At 35.9% G+C, this 20,064-nt stretch overlaps 2 protein-coding genes across 2 annotated transcripts; both read left to right on the top strand.

Moving 5' to 3' along the window:
* Positions 1 to 4,832: 4,832 nt before the first annotated feature.
* Positions 4,833 to 5,916, top strand: LOC133036040 (uncharacterized). The gene is made up of 2 exons (XM_061112511.1): positions 4,833 to 5,122; positions 5,280 to 5,916. The coding sequence occupies exons 1-2, from the start codon at positions 4,833 to 4,835 to the stop codon at positions 5,914 to 5,916; spliced, it is 927 nt and encodes a 308-aa protein (XP_060968494.1).
* Positions 5,917 to 6,612: 696 nt separating this feature from the next.
* Positions 6,613 to 6,936, top strand: LOC133036039 (uncharacterized). Its single transcript, XM_061112510.1, has one exon. It carries the CDS (start codon positions 6,613 to 6,615, stop codon positions 6,934 to 6,936), a length of 324 nt encoding a protein of 107 aa, XP_060968493.1.
* Positions 6,937 to 20,064: the final 13,128 nt, after the last annotated feature.

Genomic DNA, 20,064 nt, shown 5'->3' with positions numbered 1-20,064 from the left:
TTCAAGTGGCCGATAGAGGTAGGAATTCTGTCGCCGTTGGGTGTGAAGTAGAGGTTAGGATTGGGTTTAGTCTGTCGGGGTAAGGATAGAGAGAGTCAGTGAGCTGAGGTTATGAGAGAAAGCTGATAAAGAGGTTGAGTCGGTGCTATTGGATAGTGTTGGGTTTTATGCCCTAAATAAAACTCTGTTTCAATGTAATCTCTATTTTATTCAAATATCAATAAAGAAATAGAAGTATTTTCATCACTCATTTGTGTGTCATTTGGTTCATGTTATCATTTACTTTTTTATTTGATTTATAAATTAATCCAAACCCTTATCACATTTATGTTCTTGTTTATTATGTCGTCGCACAGTGGAAAGTAATCAAGATTATGGGATTAAATAGATATTCCTAGATTTATCAGTACACCGAGGGTTTAACTGATATGATAATCTACAACATAGTTTACTTGCACCTTGGATAAGTGCTATGTCCTTTCCAGGGCATTGGTTAAAGTAAAGCTTCGGTTGGATGCATGGAGTATGCATCGGAAGGGACTGATATTGAACCTTGAATCAGATATGATAATTTACCGAGATATCTATTCAATTCAATATCACCTAGTTGATCCTAGATCAAATGATCTTAATCCTGATATGGTTAGGTTCGATCTCAGGAGTATTATACATGTTCTTTGATTTATTAGTTAAGCCTAATTTTTGGTCAGGGTGATACGTACATTTCGGGAACATGGTAGTGCAATTGAGTGGGAGCGCTAAACATAGATATGGAATCTATAGCTTCTATCTAGCTCCTAGAAGTGAAATGATGATTTCCTTCGAGCTTAGCTAAACAGAGATAAATGGTCGTGTACTCATTTCTGTTCGCTGAAATATCATTTATACGGGGCTAAGTGTTTTAAGGACAAAATACATTGAAGGGTGTAACGGTAATTTAATCCCTATACAATGTAAATCATCTATAGAGGATCATTGATTATTGGAATTATAACAATGGATAATTGATAGCGTATCTATATCGTGGAAAACATAGAGCGTTCTATATAACTGAGAGTGCAATTCCAAGTTCTATGCGTGGATGCAACAAGGAATTAATAAGTCAGTGAATTTACCTAGTAAGTTCTGGGTGTGCTTATTGGAAGCTCGGATATATAGGCCCATGGTTCCCATACTAGTTGAGACCATACTGCTTGTAAGACTCAGTTAATTGATTTTGATTAATCAATTATAATTCTAAAATTATACTATGTCTAGTTTATGAATTTTCACTAAGTAAGGGCTTAATTGAGAAGAAAAAGTTTCTAGGGTTCATTTTGTTAATTAAGAGTCTTTGATAAGTCTAATTAATAAATATATTAAATGACAATATTATTTAATAATTGATTTTTTAGTTATTTAATAATTAGAATTGACATTTAAGTAATTAAATTGGAAAATTGGCGTTTTTTAGAAAATGAGATGGAAAAATGACAAAATGGAAAAATTGTAAAGTGGGTCCCATTATCCTATCATGGCCAGCCACTATGTGCATATTTTATCATTTATTTTTTTATTATTTCAATGCCAAATAAATCTAACCTAACCCTAGGTGGTTGGCTATAAATAGGTAGTGATGGCTTCAGGAAAAAGATGATGCATCTCATTCCTTCAGAGAAATCTCAAAGCCTTCTTCCTAAACTTAGCCGCCACCCTATCTCCCTCTTCTTCACTTCTGAAAATCGAAGCCCATAGTGAGTGAGTGAGTTCCCACACACATCAAGTGGTACCTCAATCATAGTGTGGAAGATTGTGAAGAATCCAGATTCAAGAGAAGGACATTTGGGCTCAGATCTTGGTTATACTCTACGACAGAAAGGATACAAGGGTTAGAGATCTGAGTGGAAGGAGACATTATATTCCGCTGCAACCACTATAAGGTTTCTCATACTTTATATATGTTTAGTTCATATCATTTTAGAAGTTCATATTTAGGATGTTAAATAACATACTTGTTAGTAAATCTAAGATCCTGGTAAAATATTTCCAACAACTGGCCTCAAAGCCATGGTAATTGATTTACTTTCAAGAAATTTGGACTTAAAATGATTTGTGTGTGATTTGGATGGTTTCATGTTGATCTGTGTGTTATATGAGGATTGATTGATGCTTGTGAATTTTTTTGAAAAATAATTGAATTTTGTTTCTGGAATTATTTTTGTTGGATATTTTGGAAAACATTAAGCAATTCACTTTTTTACAGAACTTGATTTCGGTTATATTTGAATTAGTTATGATATTTTGAAGTTTTGAAAAAATCGAGGGTGGTGACACACCCTTGTGCACGCGAAAATGATGCTGGCAGCACCTCTTGTGCATTAAACCAGCCCAATCTGCCCATGCATGTGCGCCTGGATAGTATGCAAAGCATACCATCCGTACAGCTCACAATTTTTTTCGTTTTTCTTCGATTTTTAATGTTATTTCATGGAATTAACTTTGGATTTTTTTTGTGTAGTTTTGTATTTTGATTTTTACTTTTCATATTTCAAATCTAATTATCAGAATTAAATTAATTAGTATTTTTTTTAAATTAATTTAAGATATTAGTGTTATTTGAATTTGAAATAGGTAAAAATCTATCTTCTTTGCTTAATTAACTATCTTATTTTTAAAATTTAATAATTTTATCTTATTTTTAAATCTAAGGTCAGATATTAATATTTTTTTTAAAATTATTCTATTTTTTAAATAAATTGACCTTATTTAAATTTAAAATAAGATTATTATAATCATGATATTTTGAATAGGGATAAGATATTATGCTAACTTTTAAATTTTTTTATTTATTTTATTTTAATTAAATTACAAAATCAAATGAATGATATTAAATTATCATTATATTTTATTGAATATGTAATTTATTAAATAACATGAAATTTGAAAGATAATTAGCATTTTTTTTTTTTTTGAAAAAGATATTTAGGTTAGTTGAAATATAATTCTCAAAATTGTAGGTTTAATTTTAAATTTTATATTTATTTATTTATTTAATTTTTTTAAAAAAAATCGAAAAAATAACTATTTTTTTTATTATTTATTTATTTTCGAAAATTATTAAATAAATTAATTAATGAAAAATTAAATAAATCCTATATCCAACTTGTTGCAGGAGTATGTGTTTTAGCTTGTTTGGAAGTTTTATAAAACCTATTATTGCTTGATCTAAATTGCCATGATTAACTTGTTGACAGATCCAATGATCTGATTTTAACCCATGGTTCAATTGTAAATAGGTCAAGTAAAAAATTTGTACCATGTAAATTTTACATTCTTCTTTCATCTGTGTATGACCTACTAACATGATAGGATCCATCCAAATCTGTGTGCCTGTATGAGCCTATATGTTTACTTTATATTTAGATGCATATAGGTAGTTCATTTAATTTTTAATTAAGATGGACTAGGTTGCTAAATAAAAGGTCACAGCATGATAGATTTTATTTAGGCCCATTTAATTTTTTTGGCCCTATTCAATTAATAAAGGGAAATTTACATATATACTGTTTTTGGACAAAAACTTTACAAAAATACTGGGACACGGCAAAAACAACTTTTTTACTGCCCCAGCCCATTTTCTTTACTTTTGTACTGCCCAAGCCCAACAACTTAACATTTATACTGTGAACTGTAAAACACACGGGAAAACGACCTGCTTCGTGTGTGAGGAGTCGCCGGAGTCGGACATCACCAAGAAAAAACCATTAAATCCGGCGAAGAGTTTTTGGTAAAAGGAAGCAGAATTTAAGAACAAGAACTACAGAACACTGTCCCCCCAAAATAACAGAGGTAAACACAACAAAACCCAAAAAATAATTTAATTCTTAAGAAACCAAAAAAAAAAAAACCCAGATTTAGATCTGAAGTTTTAAAAAAAAACGAAAACACAAATGTGATATTCTTTAATGTATTATGCAAAAAGATAAATGAGGGTTGTTCTATTGTTAATTTGACGTTTGTAACACAAAATGATTCGAAAAAAATAGTTGATAAATTAGTAAAATTATTCATACAAAAAATTAGGGTTGTTCTAATGTTGTTTTGCGGTTAGTAATACAAAAACATTCCTACACATATGTATCAGACAAATATAATAATAAAAACTAACAAAAAATATAATGGGTATTTCTGTTTGGTTGTTTTTGTGTTGTTTTATTGTTGTTGTTTTATTTTTTTTGTTGATTTTTTTTTGTTGTTTTGCTATTGTTTTATTGTTGTTGTACTATTGTTTTAACATGAAATAAGACACTGGAATGACAGGCAATGGAACGTCTACCAGTACTCATCAAGAGCAAGGGACAATGGAATGAAGATCACAATTATGTAAACTATGTGGCTAGTGGAGAATTAATACCAACAAAATGCAAGTACGAATAGCTACTGCAAATACTGCTTACTTCATTGGGGTGCCAAAACACCAGCACAACACTACAAATACAGTACCAAGCTAAAGAAGGAATACCACCGATCAAAATATGCAACGATCGAAACCTCTACTTTTACTTGGAATTGAAAATGAAGGAAACAGATTTCACGATATATCCATTATGTGTCAACCAACAAAACAACAACACAAGACCTGCTGCAACACCAAATTCGATATCCACAACAACACCGTATGAATATAATGTGGCAATGATCGAAAACAACACAACAACGCTTGAAAACAACATAACAACAACAGAATCATACACAACGGGACAGCAAACAGAAGAAGGGGAACAGTCAGAAATAATAGAAGATGAGGAGGACAAATTCGACATAATTGACTATGCAAATCTGGTTGCTGAAAAATGGTAGAAAAACTTGAAAACACCAGTAAAAAACTGGATCCAGAAATCAACATCAACAATGCAAAGTTAATAACAGACAAGCAACACCCCGAAGTGGAAAAAGGACAGGCATACAAAGACAAAGAAACTCTAAAGAATGTCCTCAGCTACTACGCAATCAAAAACAACTTTCAGTACAAAGTATTGAAGTCCTGCTCTCAAGAGTACAGTCTAAAATGTGTTTACGAAAGCTGCAATTGGTCACTACGAGCATCGAGAAATGGCCCAACAAACACATTCATAATCAGGAGGTTTGTTTTTAATAGTTTTTTAATGTTGTTTTTTGTTGTCAGCCTGAACAAATGCCCTTTTTCCACACTTTGTACTGAAATACACATGTTTGATCCCTGCAACAGGTTTGTTTTAATAGTTTTTTAATGTTGTTTTTGTTGTTTTTTGTTTTAATAGGTTCTCAAATATGCACACATGCCCCATAAATATTAGGCATGAAGACCAAAGGCAAGCAACATCGAAACTGATAGGGGAATGCATAAAACCGAAGTTCTTGAACATAAAGACAAAGGCAACACCGATGGACATAAAAGGGGAGTTGAAATACAGATATGGCATCAAAATGAACTATATGAAAGCTTGGAGAAGTAAGGAACATGCAGTAAACGACTTGAGAGGTAATGCTAGTGACTCGTACAGCCTAATACCGAGTTTCTTACACATGGTGGAAAAAACAAACCCTGGATCATTTGTCGATCTGAAAACGACAGAAGACAACAGCTTGCTCTTTGTTTTCATGGCGTTGGATGCATCCATAAAAGGGTGGGGAGCATGCAGACCGATAGTTGTTGTGGACGGAACGTTCCTCAAAGCAGCTTATGGGGGAAATTTGTTGTGCGCATGCACACACGATGCAGCAGGTCATATTTTTCCACTAGCGTTTTGTGTTGCAGATTCTGAGAATGACCAATCTTGGAAATGGTTCTTCAAAAAATTTAAAGAAGCGTATGGGGTACGGGAACACCAATGCCTAATTTCAGACAGGAATGAAAGCCTCATCAAAGCAAAGAAGAGAAATCTATCCGTAAATTAGACACGATTCGCGGTTACCACATTTTGAGCAACCTTAAAACAAGCTTCAAACAACATGCTGCCAAATACAATCTGCCATTCTTTGGAGCAGTCAAAGCCTATACAGAAAAGCAATTCGAGTTCCACATGGCTGAATTGGATGGATTGGACAAATGCATAAGACCTTACATAAAAAAAGTCGGTTATGAAAAGTGGTCAAGAATTCATAGACAAAACCAGAGGTATTCTACAATGACCTCAAACATATCAGAATCACTGAACGCTGCAAATTTTGCAGCAAGGGAGCTACCAATTACAACGCTGCTAGAATGCTTGAGAGCATTGGTGCAACAATGGACGCATACTAATAGGACAAAAGCACACAACACCTTCACTAAGCTATCACCAACTGGAGAAGACATACTGTTGAAAAATTACACATACTCATTGAATCTGGAGGTAAAATATTAATTATGCTTCTTTTTTTTTTGTAAAAAAAAAAAAGAAACAGTAAGTAAAAGGTGCTGTTGTAGTGTTGTTTTAATAGTTTTGTATTATTGTTGTAAGAATTTCAGCTATGTTTGTTTTTTTTGTAATAAAATTTAAAACAGGTTAAAGCAACAACAGATTATTGTTTGAGGTAACAAGAATGAAAGAATCGTGGGAAGTAGACCTAGAAAAAAGAACATGCACGTGCAACAGGTTCCAAATAGATGAAATGCCATACGGGCACGCTGTGGCCGTGATGAGGGAGATGAACATGGACCCGTACACCTACTGTTCAGATTACTACACAAAAAAAAATTGGCTGGCAACTTATTCAGGGACAGTTTACCCAATAGAACACCAAAGTGAGTGGGAGGTACCGGAAGAAGTGAAGAATATTATAGTCTTGCCTCCACATGAAAGAGTAAAATCAGGAAGACCAAAAACATTAAGAAGGAAGGCTGGATGGGAAAAGGATCAACACAACAAGTGCAGCAAATGTGGTGAATTGGGGCATAACAAAAGAACATGCAGCAGAAGACGTAGAAGGGAATAAAAACAACAACAGAACAACAGTGGAAAAACAAAAGAAAACTACACATACGTTTTGAGAATGAGATATTGAGGAATTTAAATTTCTGAAATACAAAGGGAATACAGTTTTTATTTGAAAAACATTGATTACATTGGGAATTGATGATACTTTAGATTGGATATTAAAAGATGTTGGATACTAAATTGAATATATATATATATGAAGTTTGTTATTGAAACAGTTTGTGTTTTTAATATTGAAATGAATATTTGTATTCAAAAAAACAGAGAAACTATAAGAAAAAAAAACATAAAAAGAAGGGATGTGAAATGAAAAAACTAACAACTTTAACATACCAACTTGTTTGTACATAAGAAGAATAAGAAAAAACATACAAAAATAAAGATTACATATTGTCCACACAAAACGTAAGGAAACATAACAGAACACCAATGTTTGTTTACGAAAACAACATAAAAAAACATAAAAACAACATTAAAAAACTATAAGAACAATGACAGTCTGATTGAAAAAACAAATCACTTCTTGGGAAGGATGGGAGGGGCCTCAGATTCACTTTCAATGTTCTCAGTTTGCTTCTTCATGCCATATTGATAAAATAACACAGCCAAACGATCGCGGTGAATTTCCACATCAAAACCAGAGGATGGGATGGGTTTGCCATCAATGAAATACTCAGCAAATGATGCTACAAAAACACCACAATCACTGGAAAAAAAAACAACAAGAAAACACAAAAACAGACACTATGAGAACACTAATAAAAATCAAAGTCACATAACAAAAAAATAAAAATACAAACAAGCAGTGAAAAACATTGAACACTATACATAAAACTTACGCTGTGACCTGCTCGGGTAAACCATCAACAGCAACAATAGGGAACGATTCCATAGTGCTAAACTTAGCTTCGTTGCGAAGGCCTTTGAAGTCTAACATAGAGAAGTAATATGGTAAAATAACAGCAAAAGGCTTGCAAGCCTCTTTGGCAGCTGTCATATACCTTCCAGAACGCAATGAATTGTACAGATATATCCGCCGCTCAGCTATGTTTAGACGACCACAAATCCAATGATCCTGTAATTTTACATTGATAGGCATAACAACATGATCAACCAAATCCCAAGGAGTGGCACATAATATCTTACCACCTTGAATGTACTGGGCCACATTGTGAGAAAGAGAGAACACCGATATATGGTTGTTTTTCTCAACAAACTTCTCATACAAACTTGTTATGCTAGAACAAAAGAGGCAATCAGTTGTGGTGACTTTGATTTTCTGCTCGGCTGAGTAGATTATTTTCTTACGAAGATAATAGAAAATAATGTCAATGTGCTGTACAAAAAAAAGAAATTAGTAAAAAAACATTCAAACTTATAAAAAAACTAACAGAACAACACTTAAAAACATAAAAAAAAAATAAAAAAAAACAAAAATATATAAATAATAATAATAATAAAAAAAAAACTTACAGAATTGGTAAGGAAACAATTAGGGTAGGCAAGGTTGTGAAACCACATCTTGTTGCTAATGTCCTCAACACCAAAACGAAAAGGCGGAAATATTGTGTCCTTACCCTTACAATACACATTAGTTGTTGTGCTAAAAAAAAACAAATAAAAAAATATCAAAACACAAATAAAAAATTAGAAACTAAATGGAAAACGATAAGAGATATATAACCGAATACACCTACAAAAATACTTACTTAGATTTATGCTTTCTAAGACCTGTATCAACCCACTTGACAAACTCAACTTCCAATTGCGGATCGACAGGTTCACCAATCTTGTTGTCTAACGGGCACAAACCACGCACATATTTAACGACCTTATACACAGAATCATCAGGAGAAACTGAGGATGAACCTGATTTAGATGCACCAGAAGCAAGCTCAATGAATGGAGATTTCAAAACAGCTCCTTTCTTCCGATCCCTCTTTTGAGGACGTAAAATAGGAGTCTCTTGAAAAACAACCATTTCAATATCAGTCTTCTCAGAAGTCTCAACAGAAGCAGGGACATGAGTTGAGGAACCAATCTAAAAAAGAAAAAGGAAAAAAAGAAGACTTTTTTTTTTTTATTTCAAAAAGTACAATCAAAACACTATAAAAACAACAATAGAATACCATATAAACACAAATTACAAAGAACAAAAAGAGAAATACAAACCAAATTCTCCACAGCTTTAACAGCAGATGCAATTGTTGCATCAACATCAATGTTCTCCTCCCCACCTCGAGACTGTTCAGGCTGACAACAAAAAAAAACATTAAAAAACTATTAAAACAAACACAAAACACAGAAATCCACACAAAAAGCACAAAAAAATGATGTTCAAACAAGAAATACACCTGTTTGATCTCTGCAAGAGGTTCCACAGGGTCAGAATTCTTGGCATCATCCACCTTGCCGGTATCATCATCCCTGGAAACAACCTCGGGGACAACAACACCCTCATCGTTACGAACATCCCCCGTGTGAGCCTCATCCTGACCAGCACCAACACCATCTCCACCAAGATCCTCATCATCATCATCAGTTTCATCGTCATGATGATCATCTCCTTTGTCATCGTCGAATTTATCATCCTCGTCTTCCTCCGAAGTGGAATCTTCATCATCCTCATTTTCTGAAGTACGAAGAGCATCTTCAGACTGAGATCCATTGTGAGTAAGACCACCTTGGGATGACTGAGAACAAAAAAAAACTTAAAAAATTAATTTACTGTATAAAACAACATAAAAACACTACAAAAAAAATAACAGAAAAAGTAATGACAAATAAAAAAACACCTCAATAAGAATGTCCAGCTTCTTGTTCATCTCAGCAACAGATTTCATAAGTATCCCTTGCTGGCTGACAACAACAGATAGACACTTTTTAAATTCCTCAAACTCAACTCGGGAGACATTCTCATGAGCAGATGATGAAGAAGCACCCATCAAGCCAGGTTGACCAGCAGGCTTGGAACCACCTTTAATTTTGAATTTGACAGCATAGGGAGTAGTCTCACCAGAGAAAAAATCAGTAAGGCTCAAACTCAATCTCTCAACAGAAGTTGGAGTGATGTTTCTTAATTTTAACTGAAACAACAAAAACCAAAAAAAAAAAAAAACAATATGCACATGAAACTAAAATTATAAAATAACAACAACAATCAAAACATAAAGTATAAATAATGTACACAAAAACAACATTAAAACAACAGTGGAATTAGTGTAAAAAACAACAGAATTACCTCTTTCAAAGACCGATCGAGAATGAGGGTGTTCATGACATCCATTTTCACCTGACCCTCCTTGTCCTTGGGTAATTTAGGCCAATTCAAAATCCTTGGAATGCCAACATTTGAGTACAACGACAGTTTCCCAATAACGTACGGGCAACACTCAAAAAACCAGAATTGAATAGCCAAAGGAAAACCCAATAACTTGTAATACCCACCATCCTCGTCACTACAAGCTACCCTCTTATAACCAGAATCTATCTTACCCTTCAAAGAATGCACAGTGATATCAAAACAATGCTTGCCCCAACCAAATTCATTATATCGACCACTATCGACAATATCTATTTCCTCAGACGAAATAACTTTACCCGGGGACCACCCAACAAATAACACTTCACAAAATACAAGACAACCAACTTGACTGCAAGATCGTCGTTATCCTTAAGATTGTCAGCAATAAAAGCAGTCTGAATAGCACCCTTGGTAATTTTTTTGTACCCCTTAAAACAATGTTTGACCAATTCATTATCATCTTGCTTAAACCGATAAAAATCAGAATCAACATGACAATCTAACCCCGTGACCAACGCAAACTCTTCGATACTAAACCTAAGATATTTCCCTTGGACACAAACCCAAAACTCCAACCCATTAGGCTGCTGAACCTCCCTCAACAGCAAACAATGAAGCAATTGGTAATGAATTATGTACTCCGGAATTCGAAGAAAATAACCAAACATAGATTTTGAAAAAATTTCCAATTGGCTTTCAGTTAGAATTCTCTTAATGTCTCCAAGTACAGAGTAATACTCAGATGTTACTACTCTAGAATGATAGAATTGAGATCGGGTGTACTTGCATTCCCAATCCTAAAAAACAGAACAATAAAAAACACTGATAAAACACCATAAAACACTACGAAAATAACAACAAAAAAAAAACAATAAAAAAAACGTAGAACAGAATGCATAACATGACAAACCTCAACAATCCTATTAACAGGAATTTCCTCAGCCACACCTGATGATGGCAAGACCTTTACAGGGGATTTACCCTTGCCCTACAATAAAACAAAACAACACCAACAAAACAACAAATAAAAAATTAACAAAAACACATAAATAAATCAAACAAGATATATAAAACAATTACAAATACAGAGACTAAAACAAACATATACCCAGTTATATGAACTTCAAAAATCGAATTTAACAAAAAAAAACAAAAAACCTCAAAAACAACAAAAGATAAATAGTAAAATACCTTAACAGATACAGGCGACTTAAGAAATTCAGAATCCAACTCAAAATCTGAGTCTGAGTTTTCAACAACGGTTCGAGGTCTTTTTCCTCGAGTGTTCTTCGAAGGTCCACCAATAGTTTTTCTTTTAACAAAAGGGGAAGTGGGGCTAGGAGGGTTCTCTTTAAGATTTTTTTTACCCATTTTTGATTTGGGTCTGGTTTTCTGCGATTGTTTTGTGGGTTTTGTAGCTTTAGCCGGAGATAGAGATGAACGAGTAATGGCCATTATCAGGAATTATGAAGGTATTTATAGACAAAAATAATAAAAATGGGAGGGAAAATGAGAGGGAAGTTTAAGAAAGTGGGATGGGATTTGAAATTTTTTCAAATGCTAAAACCACCCACTACTCGAACCGTAAAAGAAAACTGAAAATGGGGAAGAAGATGAACAGTTGAGGGGAGAGAGAGTTATAATTAGAAATTTAATATTCGAAAAAAATAAAAAAAAAATAAAAGAAAAATGCAAAAGTACAATACCTTTTGATAAGAATAGAAAACCGTCAAATCAAACAATTAAAAATAAATTCTTTTTTTTTAAAAAAAAACGTGGCAAAACCATATCGTGACAAGTGGGAAGCATTAACCCATTAAATAATAAAGTTTGAAAGGCAGTATACTGCCAAAAAAAAAAAACAGTATAAAAGTTAAGTTGAGCGTGTAACAGTATAAACGAAATAAATTGGGAAAAAACAGTAATGTGTGTAAATTTCCCTTAATAAAAGCTGTTCATTTTAGTAAAAATTACCCAAAATATGAGAAAATTTTAAGAGTTTACTTTTTTATGGCATAAATAAATAAAGTTAAGTCGTTATGGCTTTTTTTGTTTTTTTTTTTTTACATTTATATGGGTTTTTTTATGCCATATTTTTCAAAAAAAAAGTAGAAATTCCATATTTGTAAAAGAACAATAAGTTTTGCCAGAAAAGTCGCCAGCACAGGAAAAAGTCACCGGCACCGAAAAGGTGGCCGGAAAAGTCGTCGGAAAAGTCACCAGAAAAGTCACCGAAAAATCATCGTGGCCAGAAAGTCAACGAAAAAGTCAACGTCGCCGGAAAAGTCAACGTCGCTGGAAAAGTCACCAAAGTAAATGTCTCATATATAACTAAACATATAGCCGGTTATATGAATAAAAACTAAAAACTGAAACCGGTTATAATTGAAATATAACCGGTTCTGTAACAGAATAAATAAATATAAATAACATAAACTAACTCAAACCAATAATAATTAGAATAGAACCGGTTCTATAACATCGTTATAATGAATAAAAACAAATAACGCGAAAGAACTCAAACCGGTTATAACTAAAATAGAACCGGTTATATAACATAATGACTACAAACAAGTAACACGCAATAACTCAAATCGATTACAATGAAAATAAGAAGAAATCAGTTCCTAAAACACTGAAATATAAATTAAAGACAAAACTAGTTTCACAATAAAATACTTCATAACACATAATACCTCATAAAACCGGTTATAATTTTTTTTTTTAAGAAAGTGGGGATCAAATGTCTCGGATATAATAAAAGTAGAACCGATTCTATAACATAATGAATAAAAATAAATAATACAAAATCACTCAAACCGGTTATAATAAAAATATTACCAGTTCTATAATATAATGAATAAAAATAAAATAACACAAAATAATTTAAACAAATTATAATTAAAATAGAACTAGTTCTGTAATAGTGTTATAATGAATAAAAATTAATAACACGAAATAACTCAAAACCGATTATAACTAAAATAAAACCGGTTATATAACATAATGAATACAAACAAGTAACACACAATAATTTAAACCGATTACAATTAAAAAATAAAGGGGAAATAAGTTCATAAAACACTAAAACATAAATTAAAAACAAAACTAGTTCTCCATCGTAACACATAATACCTCATAAAATCGATTATAATTTTTTTTTAAAACGTGAAGATCAATTTAAAAAAATACTGAAGCATAAATATGAAAAGAACCAGCTCCGTAACAAAATAAATAACACAAATAATAACACACAATAACAAAAAATGTAATATAAAAAAATCGGTTATATTTTAATTATAACTGGTTTGAGTTATTTTGTTTTATTTATTTTTATTCATTATGTTATAGAACCTGTTCTATTTTTATTATATTCGAGACACTTAATCCTCACTTTTTTTAAAAAAAAAAAATTATAACCGGTATTATGAGGTGTTATGTGTTATGAAACATTTTATTCTGAATCTAATTTTATCTTTAATTTATATTTCAGTGTTTTAGGAAATGATTTCTTCTTTTTTTAAATTGTAATCGGTTTGAGTTATTGCGTGTTACTTGTTTGTATTCATTATGTTATAAAACCGGTTCTATTTTTGTTATAACCAGTTTGACTTCTTTCGTGTTATTTGTTTTTATTCATTATAACACTGTTATAGAACCGATTTTATTTTAATTATAACTGGTTTGAGTTATTTTATGTTATTTATATTTATTTATTATGGTATAGAATCAGTTATATTTCAATTATAATGGGTTTGAGTTATTAGTTTTTGTTCATATAACCGGTTATTTTTTTAGTTTATATGAGACATTTACTTTGGTGACTTTTCTAGGGACTTTTCCAGTGATGTTGACTTTTCCGGGGATGTTGACTTTTCCGTTGACTTTCCGGTGACTTTTCCGAGGACTTTTCCGTCGACCATGATTTTTCTGGCGACTTTTTTGGTGTCGACGACTTTTTTGGCAAAACTTATTGTTGTCTTACAAATATGGGATTTCTATTTTTTTTTTTTACAAAAACATGGCATAAAAAAACCCATATAAATGTAAAAAAAAAAATCCCATAACCCTATAGTGTTATTTAGTTTTGCCATAAAAAGTAAATTATACTCTTAATTTCCATATTTAGGAAAACTCCCCTTCATTTTAAGGTTAAATTCCTCTCTTTTGGGTCTTGTGTGAGAGTTAGGGGGCAAATAGCAGTGGGTACGACATACTGAACCCAACCCTCCCTCACATAAACAACCCCAACTGTGAAGGCCCATTTGCGTGATTTGAATAACTGTACTACGGTAATTAAATTAGTTTAACCTAATTGTTGACTTCGCTTTTAGCCAATGACAATGAGTCTTTCTGATAAGCGATAAACGATGTGTCGTTGTAAGAATACGTAATAAAGCAAATAATAATAATCAGAAGACACAGAAATTTTATAGTGGTTCAGCCCCGAGCAGTTCGGTAATATCCTAATCCTCGTTAGTTGTATTGACTTAAGAATAAGGAAGAACATTCCTTTTCTTATAGCTCTTACAATAGTATCTGTGAATATATAATTCTTAGATATCCTTAGCTTATAGCGTTTCGGCGTATGATCTCTTTTTTTTTTCGTCCTCTTTGCCCAGTGAACATTCCTCACTATTTATAGGGCAAGAAACTTGAGGAGGAAGAGTTTCCTCTCTCGTTACAAAGTGCATAAACACAAAGATCGTGTGATCATTGCTGAATGCTAGGATCGTGGGATTGAGGCTGTATACACCGATAGTGGAATCGTGTGTATGCCACATCCACGCAAGTTGATCTCTGAGTTATAGGGATTGAGCTGGTGTCTCACGAAGTGCTTGGTTGAATTCGCTAAGTGTTGCTCATTCTGAAAGGCTCGTTGAGTATTCCATTATGGATATGCCAGCGAGGCATCCTGCTCAGCATGTTCATCCGACCAGGTGCTCTAAGTTGATGCCACGTGTCACCATTCTTGTGATGCCACGTCAGAATGCCAATTTTGGGATAACATTTGCTCCCCAAGTCTGTGCAGGACCTCCGAGGTTGCGTATAGACTTATTCCGAGCTGGCTCTGCCTTTGAAAGGGGACACGTGTCGAGCATGACCGTTCGAGACTCGATGTGAAGCTGACTGGGCGTCCCTTTGGTTTTCAGCTAATTAATGCTCTGACAATTAATATTTTGAAAATTTGAATTTCTCTCTCCACGGCTGACGGTTGCACTCGATTATTTTGATTTCCCATATTTGCTTTCAAGGCGGGAAGTCGAGGCGTCTAAGGTTCCTTTACGTACAGTTACCCTTTTGCCTATAAATACTTGGAGTACTGGCACATTACCTCATTTCATCACCCTTCGTTGTTAAGCAAACTTCAGAGAAAAAAGAGAGAGTTTTCAGGCTTCAAAGTTGCTGAAGAGCTTCCAGACGATTTCAGGCTTGCTTGAATCCGGACACTCGAATCTTTGAGTAAGTTTCTGATCTCCTTTATGTTTTTCTTTTGCATGGTTGTGGTTTGAATGTAACTTTGCTGTAGAAAGAACATTGTAGGAAACCCTATGGTTTGAAACTTCTGCGACTCTTCTTTTCCATGTCCTTGCGTTAGCTTCCAGCCGTAAGGCTTGTTTTAGAAGTGCATTGTGTTTGTTTTCCATTCTGCTTTTTTCAAGCTTCATGAACTTTTTGCCCTAACTCAAGAAAAACTTTCTGACTTCTTGAGTTTAGACTTTTCTTTAAACATGATCGTTCTTTTAATCTGTTGGGTACTCCTGGTCAGCATATTTTCTTATTTTTTTGCTTGATACTCCGTCCAACACTCATCTTGCGTGTTCTCTTTTGTAGATGAACCCTAGTGAGTCTTGGGAGCCCGAGCATCAAATCGACCAGGAACTGCTTCAACTTCTCCCCGAAGTCCACCCTCGTCTTCGTGCTAATCGTCCTTCTGATTCCGTACCCATCCACAGAATGATGGCTCATATGAAGAAAACTACGCGTCTGGCTGACGCTTCTGATCCCCAGGTGGCTCGGCTTGCCACCCTGCCCTACGCCGAACAGGATTTGGCGGTCCGAATGGAGGAGGACCGTGAGGGGGATGCTGCTGAAGTCCAAGAAATTGAGGAACTGGACGAGGCGCGTCCGGGCAGCCCTCCCGCTGCTGAGGGAGAGGAGGAGATTGAACCCCCTAATTATGGGGAGTACAATGAGGCTGGGCAACCAGTTGATGCCGACGGGGACGTCCTTGTTGCGGGCATCGACTACGTCACCGAGGAGCTTGTTGAGGCGGTCCCTCATAGGAGGCAGGGTGCCTTGGGCGCCAGATGGGTGAGTCCTCCGTCCAAGATTTCGGAGGCACGCCTCTGCACTCTCGACCAGGACGGGTACCTGGGCGAGCTGGACTGCTTCATTCCCGCCCCAACAATGGTGCCTCAAACCCTGATAATGGGGATATGCGCCTGGTCGGGGTCTCACGGCCAGCAAGGGGCGCTGATGCCCTTGCACAAGTACTTCCGGGATGTGGCAGACTTATTCGGCCTCTGCCCAGCCCAGATTACTCCCAAGGGCATTAAGTATTTGTCCGCTCTCTTCATCCTCTACGCTTTACTTCTTTTTCAACTTCTTGACTTTCATACTTTGTATTTTTTGTTGGTTTTTTGCTAACCATGCTGTTTTTGCTCTGTGCAGACATGGCTCGGCAGATGATGGCCGCCTTAAGGAAGACGATGAGCGGAGGCTCTAGTGCTTCTCCTCTGGACAAGAAGTCCAAGGCTAGAGAGGGGTCTTCAGAGAAGAGGAAATCTAGAGAGGTCATTGATCTTTCTAAGGACCTTACTACTGTAATTCCTTCCACTCCCATATCGGCTAAGTCTAAGGAGTCTGGGCCACCAACATCTAGGTCCGAACTGGTCAGGAGGATTCCTGAACGGGTGCAAGCACTAACTCCACACCATGCCCGTGCTGCCTGAGGTCAAGAAGGGCAGGGAGGTGATGGCTCATCACATGAACCGGCTGGTTCTTGAGGTCGGTGAGCAGCTGGCTGGTGCTGACGACTCTTCTCTGGATGTGTTGGTGGGCGCAGTCTTGAAGGAGCTTACCAGGGTTAGTCTTTTCTTTTCGACACTTCCCTTTTAGCTTTTCATACTTAGCTTCTTATACTGACTTTTTCCTTTATGTAGGGCAGTTTGAAGTTGGCTTATACCAACTCCCTGGCTAAATCTGCTACTTCCAAGAGTACGGCTCTGTCCGACACCTTGAGGGCGGAGGCGGACTTGGCCAAGAAGGAAGTTGAGGAGGCCAGGGCAGAGACTGCAGCTGTTCGCCGTGAGTTGGGTGAGGCCAACAAGAAGCTTTTTGCCGCTGAGAAGAAGGTCACCGTGCTGACGAAGGACCTCGAGGCTGCTGATCGCTTTGAGGAGACCATCGAGACCTTATCCGCTGAGGTTGATCGTCTTCAAGATGAGAGGACTTCTCTACGGCAGGTCCTCCTTTGGCTGAAGGATGATAAGGATGCTCAGACGGTCTAGGCAAACCGCTTGAAGGAGAAGGTTGATGCTTTGGAGACTGCCGGCCTCGAGCTCTTCTTTGATTTTCGGAAGGCTAATCCCCAGGCCAACTTCGACTACTTGGGTGACGCCAAGGACATGTACCTCGAGTACTGCGCGGCCCAAGTTGCCTATGCTGGGAAAGCGGTGGCTGCTTCAACTTCCAGACAAGCTTCTGACGAGGCTGCTGATGCTTCTCCTGCTCGAACAACAGATCCTCCTGCTCCAGTCGGCTCAGAAGAACCAAATCCAGAGCCTGGGACTCCAGCTATTTGAACATTGATCTTTTTATCTCTCCTGTTTATATATATATAATATATATGGCTGTAAGGCCTTTAAGACACCAGGACCGGCCATGCGGTCTTTAAACTTGGAATTAATTTTCATTTTTTGGACAACGGGCTGACCGGGAAGCTTTTAATCCCGGTATTTTATGCTCTTGTTATCCTTAATGAATTTCATTCTCTGTTTATAATTGTAGTGCAATTGTGATTATTTTATGTTTACTAGATGCTTCGTACAGGTATAGGTGCCCCCCAAGTGACCGAGCAGACGTATGACTCTACTTGTCTTTCGTAAATATATTACTTTTCTATTCGGTGTTTTGGGTTCGACTGAACCTTTTGTACGCACTCTAGGTAAATTATAATCATGCTAATTTTTTCGACTCAATAGGATTTGAAATACTATCTTAATTCTTTTATTGATCGAAAATGTATTTGTTACCGTAGTTTTGGGTTCGATTGAACCTTTTGTACGCACTCCAGCTAGTGATCCAATAGATCTTTTTAGCTTAACATGACATAAAACAAATAAGAAACTGTACTTTAAAGTGGTCTACCCGACCTGAGTACTTTTATTTCTGAAGCCTTTGCGCGGAGTCCGCCCAAGAGGCCATTCACTTATAGCAAATGTTCAATAGTACTTTAATGTGGTCTACCCGACCTGAGTACTTTGAAATTGTCTATTTGACCCGAGTACTTTGAAGTGGTCTACCCGACCTGAGTACTCTTTGGTAGTATTTCCTTAAATGTTCTCCATTCAAGTATCGTGGTACTAAAATGAGTTGTATTTTTTCGTCATACTTACCAAGTTTGTATGCTCTGGAGTAGAGAATTTCGACCACCTGATAAGGTCCTTCTTAGTTGGGTCCTAGTACGTCTGACGTGCTGTCTTTGGTGTTTAGGAATACCCTTCTTAGGACCATATCTCCCACAAAGAATTTCCAAGCTTTCACTTGTTTGTTGAAATACCAAGCTACTTTTTGTTGATGAGCTACCAACTTTAAGTTTGCAGATGCTCGTTTTTCTTCGATTTCATCAAGTGATTCTGCAAGGAGTATGTGATTGGTACCTTGATCGTACGTCAACCTTTTGTGGGATGGTGGTTCGAGTTCGACGGGCAGCATAGCTTCATAATCGTACGCCATTGAGAATGGTGTCTGACCGGTTGCTATTTTTTCCGTTGTACGGTATGACCATTGAACTTCAAGAAGTTCTTCCGGCCAATTTCCTTTGGTATCTTCAAGCTTCTTCTTTAGTGTGTCCTTCAGGGTCTTGTTGACTGCTTCAACTTAACCATTTTCTTGTGGATATGCCACTGCGGAGAAGCTTTTGAGGATGCCATCCTTCGCGCAGAAATCAGTGAAAGATTGACTGTCGAACTACTTGCCGTTGTCTGAAACTATTTTGTACGGTAGTCCGAACCGGCATATGATGTTCTTCACTATAAAGTCTTGAACCTTCTTTTATGTGATAGTTGCGAGTGGTTCGACTTCAGTCCACTTTGTAAAGTAGTCAACTGCTACCACCGTGTACTGCACTCCGCCTTTACCTTTAGGTAATTGCCCGATTAGGTCAATTCCCCAGATGGCAAAGGGCCACGAACTTTGCATTTGTGTCAGCTTGTTGGGCGGAGCTCTTGGTATCTTTGAAAATCTCTGGCATTTGTCGCACTTCTTGACGTAAGTTTTTGAATCTTCGATCATCGTCGGCCAGAAGTAGCCTTGCCTTAGAATTTTCTTTGATAAGCTCTGTCCGGCTGCATGATTTCCGAAGAATCTGTCATGAACTTCGTATAGAAGCCGTGCAGCTTCATTTTGTGTGACGTACCTGAACAATGGCATTGAGAATCCTCTTCTGTACATGATCCCGTCTACGATGATGTACCATGCTGGCTTTCTTCTCATTTTCCGAGCTTCATTTCGGTTATCTGGGAGTTCCCCAGAGTTGAGATAGGCTGCTAAGCGTCATCCAGTTCGGAGATGTATCGATCATTTCGATTTCTTCCT

This window comes from Cannabis sativa, chromosome 3 (genome assembly GCF_029168945.1).
Source record: "Cannabis sativa cultivar Pink pepper isolate KNU-18-1 chromosome 3, ASM2916894v1, whole genome shotgun sequence".
In the NCBI taxonomy this organism is placed as follows: domain Eukaryota; kingdom Viridiplantae; phylum Streptophyta; class Magnoliopsida; order Rosales; family Cannabaceae; genus Cannabis; species Cannabis sativa.
Note: the sequence above shows the minus strand (reverse complement) of the source record. Positions and strands in the feature narration are given on the sequence as shown.

Coding starts and splice junctions, on each gene's coding strand:
- LOC133036040 (XM_061112511.1), top strand. CDS start 4,833: ATGGTAGAAAAACTTGAAAACACCAGTAAAAAACTGGATCCAGAAATC. Junction 5,123..5,279: donor AACACATTCATAATCAGGAG/GTTTGTTTTTAA, acceptor TTGTTTTAATAG/GTTCTCAAATATGCACACAT.
- LOC133036039 (XM_061112510.1), top strand. CDS start 6,613: ATGCCATACGGGCACGCTGTGGCCGTGATGAGGGAGATGAACATGGAC.